At 31.7% G+C, this 7353-nt stretch overlaps 1 protein-coding gene across 1 annotated transcript; it reads right to left on the bottom strand.

Annotated features, from left to right (window-relative positions):
* Positions 1-1358: 1358 nt before the first annotated feature.
* LOC108965572 lies at positions 1359-6308 on the bottom strand. Its single transcript, XM_018928094.1, has 5 exons — positions 6081-6308; positions 2155-2231; positions 1803-2067; positions 1454-1686; positions 1359-1388 (listed from the first exon to the last, which is right to left on the bottom strand). Exons 1-5 carry the CDS (start codon positions 6163-6165, stop codon positions 1359-1361), a joined length of 690 nt encoding a protein of 229 aa, XP_018783639.1. The 5' UTR covers positions 6166-6308.
* Positions 6309-7353: the final 1045 nt, after the last annotated feature.

The raw sequence follows: 7353 nt of genomic DNA, 5'->3' as shown, positions 1-7353 counted from the left end.
CACATATAAATATGAATTTAAGTTTTAGCTACTGTCATTTTGAGTGCGGCGTTTTTAAATGCCGTTATTAGAAACGAACACTACGAGTGTGTAGAATAAGTCAATCGATGTTGTTCGAAACTTATCAATACGCCTAAAACGACCTGAAAACATCTAATGTTCCAAAGTGTAATTGATTATACGTTGCTGAAATGTTGACAGCTGTATTAGGAGATTTTCGGTTAACGATTGTGGAAATGAAATCACCGTTCGAAACGATTTATTTTGAAGAAAGTAATAATTCTTCTTAAACTCATTACTTTCTGATCATAAAGTGTAATTGTTTTGACAGAAGATTGTTTCTTTGTTTCAAATGGGTAATTATTGACAGTAAAATAATACATAATAGACAGTAAAATAATACATAGTTACTTTAGTTTGGTATTTAATTAATTTTTTGTTACGATTTTTATTCCTATAGAATTTTTCTTTGGTCATAAGAGCTACTCAAGACTTTTGGTAAACTTTTATAGCTCAATTTTATAACTCAAGCATTTCACGAGTTCTACTTAGGTTTGAATTCTTTTTAAATTTTCGCTTAATAACCGATATCTGATACCTGAAACCCTGATCGCAAAATCAGTCTCATAGCTGTTTTTTAATTGAGTTTAAATACTGTTGGGTATACGAAAGTAAAGTAAAGTAGAAATGTTGTATTCCCTGCTGTTCTGTTGAAGGAAAGTGTATGTTGCATGGTTTCGAACTTCTTTTGTTTTATTCAATACAGATGTTTCGTTCTAATAGATAGTTTCAGACGATGGAACTTCTAATAATTAGTATGCTATGTTACCATAAATTACTGACTGTTAAATCCATTATAGAAAACGAAGTAGTGGAACGAAAATGTCGAGGGTAAATCGTCTGTCACTTTTCTGGACGAAGATATCTATGCTCTATGATATCAATTCGCAAAAAAGTCTTTCTATCAAAGAATCGACTGAATCCTATTCTTTATGGAATAAACGGCATTGAAGATTCTAATAATAAATATATTGTAGCTCTACACAAAATCTACATACTGCCACTAGTCAGAACCTACTCTGGGTAACTTTCTGTTTATTTTTCACTTTTTCTCTCTCTCTGTCTACTTCTTCGTGGAGTTTCAAGGCACAAGGTTGATAAACAGAGTGCAGAGTGAGACGAAGTAAAAACTATTTAAATTTTACCAGCGGCGCCGAAATAAAGTACTTAAGAGAAAGATTTTCGTTAAGGAACCAATCAGCGACGAATAAAAGCGATAACAAATAGAACGAAAGAATCGAAAACGACGAGTATGAAATTAAAAAAGCCCAGCAATACTTTGGCTGTTAGTTTGAACTCTATTTATTACTGAAAAGTGTACACAAAATCTAAAATAAATTGAAAAAATTAATATTATTATTGTTTTTTAAATAAATAGTTTCGTTTAATATTTCAAAAAAGTCAATAAAATAAATAACGGTAATATAAGCCAATGCTGTGCATTAACTTTTTCGCCAGCATTCCACAGAGCACCCCAATAGTCATCATCACCAGCGTATTTATTGCAACCATCCACTTCACATAGGTGACAAGTTTGTATGTCCGAACCAGGAGAAACGGATTCACAAGTGTCATCGTCATGGAAAAATGTGGCACAACCACGTTTAGTAACGGTGGTGTCGTTGACTAAGTAAAAAAAAAAAAATTTTTTTAAATTTCGATCAAATTAAAAACAAATATTAAAAACAATAAAAAAAAAGATATTTTAAATACTACTTCTTAAGAGATTTCTACCGATTTACCTTTCAATTTTACGACATAGCACACGGCATCGCCCGTATTGCTGAACATCTGCCGATCGGGTCGCAAACGCCGTTCACTATCATCTTCATCATCGTCGCTTTCCTCGTCCTCATCCTCGCTATTCTCTTCGATGTCGTCTTCATTGAAGCTTGGACCTTTTGTTGAGTTACTTGTTGTTGTTGCATTGCCAGGGCTTAAAGTGTTATTTCCTGCTACTACAGTCATATTCTCTGAGTTAACGCCATTTCCGGGTGCTTTTGTTGTCTTATTAAAAGAGTTTGTTGTTGTAGTAAAATTTTAATGAAAAATTTATGTAGATCTTCTTGTGTGTTTAGAGGGCTTAACACTTACGGGAAATTCACCGCAGATTTGTAGTTCGTTGAGATCCTCGTCATCTTCGCAATCGTAGCAATCATAACATTGCAGTGCTGTAGAGAAGTAATATTATATTTACATATTATTCTAATAGAATTCGTTTTATTATTACGAGTAACAAGTGTTAAGACGAACAATCTGGAGGTTTCCCGGGTATCACTAGGTCTAGTATGTAAGTTATAGTTTGGTTCATAGGCCAAACTCTAATCTAATCAGTTTAGACCTAAACTCTAAGTTATTGAGAGTTAGATCTAAACTCTAAACTTTAAACAAAACTAGATGTTTCACTGTAGGTCGTCCGTATTGAGTACAGGCCATCTTTCTAAAAAGAAATAAATAATTCTGCATGGAACAATTTTCATTAATTACAACACCCAACACAAGATTATTTCCAAAGACATTGAGAAAGCAAGATTATGGAATTGGCAAAAATTCGTAAATGCTTTTTCGTAATACGAGTAAAAGGTTAAAATACTGCAACAAAAAGTAAAAACATTACAGATTTTGAATCACAATAAGTCGTTTATAGTTTTTGTATTCACAACTTTGTCACAGAATAAACCGACATTACAGGGAATATTAGGTTTTGCCTTACAACTTAGACCAATATTGAATGCTTCAGACTTGCAATTAAACCTAATTACTTCAGAACCCATTAACCGGAGAGCCTTAACTTTAACCTTTAAGCCTCTTTATTATCGAACACGATAATGGCAATATTGGCTAAATACTTACCAAAAAGTAAGAATTGTTTTACTATTATTATGACTCAAGTATAGGCTTTTAATCGACCATTCTTCCACCAAAGAGTTTTCGAGACGGAAAGAACATTATTCGAAAAATTCGTCGTACTTTACTGAGATTTCAAATACTGCATCGAGAAAAACATGACACAGGAAGGGTCTAATTGCTCAAGAATCTATAATTACAGTTGTAGATGATTCGAACAATATATATTTCTTTAATAAACGTGCTCCTTTAACGGGTGTTACAAGTAGCGGTCAGTTAGCGTTTTTCGTGTTTTGTTTTCATTTATCATTACGTCATACACACATGTTGTTGGTGTTAGAAGGAATAACATTGCTTTGTCAGCAGACTCAATGCCGCTGTCTTATCACAAACAGTGTTCTTAGTGGTCTCTATTGTTTTTTAAATAGATAGCAGCGATAATTCCCAAAAAAATTGTATGGTTGTAAGAAAAACCTTTCTGGAAATTTAGTTATATACTACTAATACTTAATATATAATACATCATATACCAATATGAGCAGTACCTATCTACGAAATTATATGAAATAATTAACACACCTTGGCACATACAAAAGTAACCAACAAGACAAATGCATCGGAATGACCTTACACTTCAAACTAAAATGGCAATATTTTCCTTTACTCATATCTTTATCGCTCGCTTGGCATCACTTATGTAATAAATAAATGTTTGTTTGTATTTGTTTAAATGAACTTGTTTTGCAATTCTATCACCAGCAATTAAATATAGTTGTATTGTAATCTTTAATATTCGCAAATGATAAGCGCACAAATATCAAAGGTTTACCCTTCTGGTGACTAATGCATAGTGCTGACTTTAAAAAATGTATTATATATACATTTATATATATATATACAACTTTTTTACAAAAGACACTAAAAAATATATATATATATACATAAGCACCCAATTACATACAAGAAAAAGAAATTGTCTAGTATTTTTTGTAAAAAAGTCCGCACTTGTAGGGCATTAGTGGGCTTGGCAACTGATTACTTCAAAACCATGACTAAATTTTAGCGCTGTTGCGTAAAATTTATAATCGTTCAAATTTGATTTACATATCTTATATTTACTCATAATTCATATTAAAGTCCCAGGATTTATAACAACATTCCATAGTTGTTGAATCTAGCATACATAAGTATTTTATATTTGTTTGTAAATATTATACTACGAAAGCCATTTTACAGTGGCCTTATGAAAATTATTAATGTAAACAAAAATATTCAAACAAATTGTCAACAACTGTGCTTTAAGCTCTTAGGAGTCTTAAAAATTTAAGTCGAGTGCTTTATCGTGGAATTTCAATGTACTTTTAGGATTTCATTTTTGTAAACAAATTGTTTAATAATTACATTAATTAATTACTTCAACCTATCAAAGTAATGCTTGTAATACTAAGGTGTACATATTTCCAGATAAAATAAACTGATAAAATGAAAATTTATAAAATGGTTAGGAGATTTTAATACATAAACAGAATTTAACAATAAAAACACCTAGTAAGGAAGGGCTAAGTTTGGGTATAACCGAACATTTCATATTTTTGCAACTTACTAAAACCAAAGCCAGGGAAATATGTTTAGACATATTCGGCATACGAGTTGTTAGAATAACGAAAATCATTTCGAGCTTTCCCTGCAGAAAAAAATACAGAAATTTCAAATTTAGTGCCGATCTTTCAAAACAGGCTGATGAAGCATTTACCTCTATTTAGATCACCCATTATGTAGAACTATGGTTTATGGAATTTCAATTTTCCAATTTCAAGGTACCTCACATAAAATGACCGGTATATAGTATATTATATAAAAAGTAAAGTCAATGTTTAGATGTTTGGTAAATTTGTTACAAGGGATCTAGAACAACCCGTTTTTATCCATTTTAGGTAAAAAGATACACTGTTGTTAGAAAGAAAGCACGTTCTCAATTTTATTAAGATGACTCACATATTTGCCGATATATTCGGTATAAAGTCACCCTGAAGGTCAAACATCTTTGTATTAGGTACATGCGAGCTAAGGTAATCATTGATATGACTCCTATTATTAGAAAAGGATTCTTAGTTAATAAAGAATTTCCCATTTAGAAGTTCCCTACTTAAAAACACAAGAAACTTTTTACAATCACTGCTTTGCATATTATCTCTTTTCAAGGACTGAATAGATGTTGGATTGGATCTTCAAAGTAAAAAGTCTAACGGTGTGATATCACACGATCTTGGAGGCCAATCGACCAGCCTAAGACCCTATATTATCTGCTCACCGAAGTGTTTTCTCAATAAACCCATTGATTGATGCGATGTGTGGGAAGTGGTGTCGTCTTGTCGCTGAGATCACGAGCTTTCAGACATCAAATAGTCGGTTATCATGGCGCAATAATGGTCGCCATTGACGGCTTCGTTCTCCGATGATTTCACCGACCCACAAACCACTGCTTTTTCTGAATGAAATGACAGCCCTTGAATCTCTTTCCAGTTTGTTGTTTACATACCTATTGAAGCAGTAATGGGCCTCATCACTGAAGAAAATTTGGCTCGAAAACGTTGAATCTTCTTGGAATTCTTCACGCAAATCGTTGTTACTTGAAAAAGTCGAGTGGCTTGTGTTCTTGCATTAGCTGTATTTTGTACGCTTTTAATTTAAGATCTCCACTTAAAATGCGCCAATTCGTTCCATACGTCAGTCCGAGCTGCTACGAACGGCTCCGAATCAACTCTCCACGGTCTTCGTGTACACTCTAAGCTATCGCCGGTATATTTGCTTTATTGCGTGCTTGACGTGGTATATTCCAATAATGAAAGCTGTGTTTCAAGAATAAATCAAGACTGGCACCCCCACAATATTAAAATAAAATTTCTTCGAAAATGTTAGCATATTTGTCATTTTATTTTTATGTATATTGATGTGAAGAACGCAATATGAGAAATATTACGTTTAAAAAAATAAAGAACGTTAATCTTTGATTATAGTGATCGCAAAACCTGACTACTATCATTATTTCCTTTATTTAGTTTGACCTTTTTAAGAGATGTAAAAATATGACAAAGTGATCCAGGGTACAAATTTCATATATAATATTACAGTTTAATATATAACAATTTACCATCTAAAAATAATTTACAAACCTTCAATGACAGTAATTCCAAAAAATCCAAATAACAGCAACAACGTAAATGCATTTTTACTATTCTTAAACACTTTTATAAACATTTCGAAAACTTTTACTATTTTCGGCAATAAAGTTCACACACTTCTTCAAACTTTTCGTTTCTAAAACTTGTCCTAAGAACTAAAAAGTGCAAATGTCCCATGAAACATTTGACTAAGCGAAGTCAATTTAGAAATGAACTGAACTTTTGCAAATTAGTAGCAAAACTGAATAAAAAATTTGAATTTCGCTTGCGAAATATTTCGGCAATCACATCTGTGACAACGAGAGTAGAAAATTAAAACAATTATTGAAAATAAACAACAACCAGATATACACCAAAAAGCAGTCAATACATATTTCATACATTGGTATCTTACTGATGCAAGCCGAAAATGAAGCTCTCTTCAGAAACATATTTGACATGTATGCATGTAGGTATTTATGTAGATTCACCGCAACAAATTGGTTGTGGGCTGAATTTGGAGCATGACTGTGCAAATATGTGAAATATTGATAACATCTGCTTTGGAATTGCCTTTGCACTGAGTCTGTTGCGGGTGTTGACTGTTGCTTGTTGTAGACAAAAATTAAAAATGCCTTTATCAGCTCGAACTGAGGTAAATAGTTGGAAGATGAAGTATTTTCGTTGAAATATGCTTATATTTCATTATTGATTGATTTGATATGCTAAATAACAATATTACCTGAGGCGCTCACTGCAATTGATTTCAATTTCAAAATTTATTCTAAATAAAACAATGTTTTGTTTTGTTTTATTGGTTTTTTTTAGTAATACGGGTTACTTTATTGTTTCAATGTCGGTAATGAGTTCTAATATTTATATTGACGTGGTGATTACTTTTTCCTTTTGAAATATGCATTAATTTATATTGTAAATTTTTCTAATTTCAAATACCTCATAACTTTCTTTACTCTTTTCGAATAAAATTAATATTTTTGCTATAACAAAATGTGTACTTAACTAGGTATTAATTCGTTTTTATAATTGCTGCTAGTAAATATATTTTTAATAAGCTTTAATGGTGCAGTTGCTGCAATATATGTATGTAATTGAACTAGTTTACTTTTTATTAAAAACTGTAAAAATTTCTGAATTTTTTTTCTTCAACATCAATCCTAACTTTTCTTTATTTGTATGAGTGGGTGTGTTTATACATACATTTATGCAACTACACATAGCTGCTTAAGCCTATTGTGTTGTTAACATGCTATTTTATACCTAAATA

Source organism: Bactrocera latifrons, unplaced genomic scaffold (genome assembly GCF_001853355.1).
Source record: "Bactrocera latifrons isolate USDA-ARS-PBARC rearing strain unplaced genomic scaffold, ASM185335v1 scaffold_142, whole genome shotgun sequence".
Classification (NCBI taxonomy): domain Eukaryota; kingdom Metazoa; phylum Arthropoda; class Insecta; order Diptera; family Tephritidae; genus Bactrocera; species Bactrocera latifrons.
This window is presented reverse-complemented; position numbering and strand designations above follow the sequence as displayed.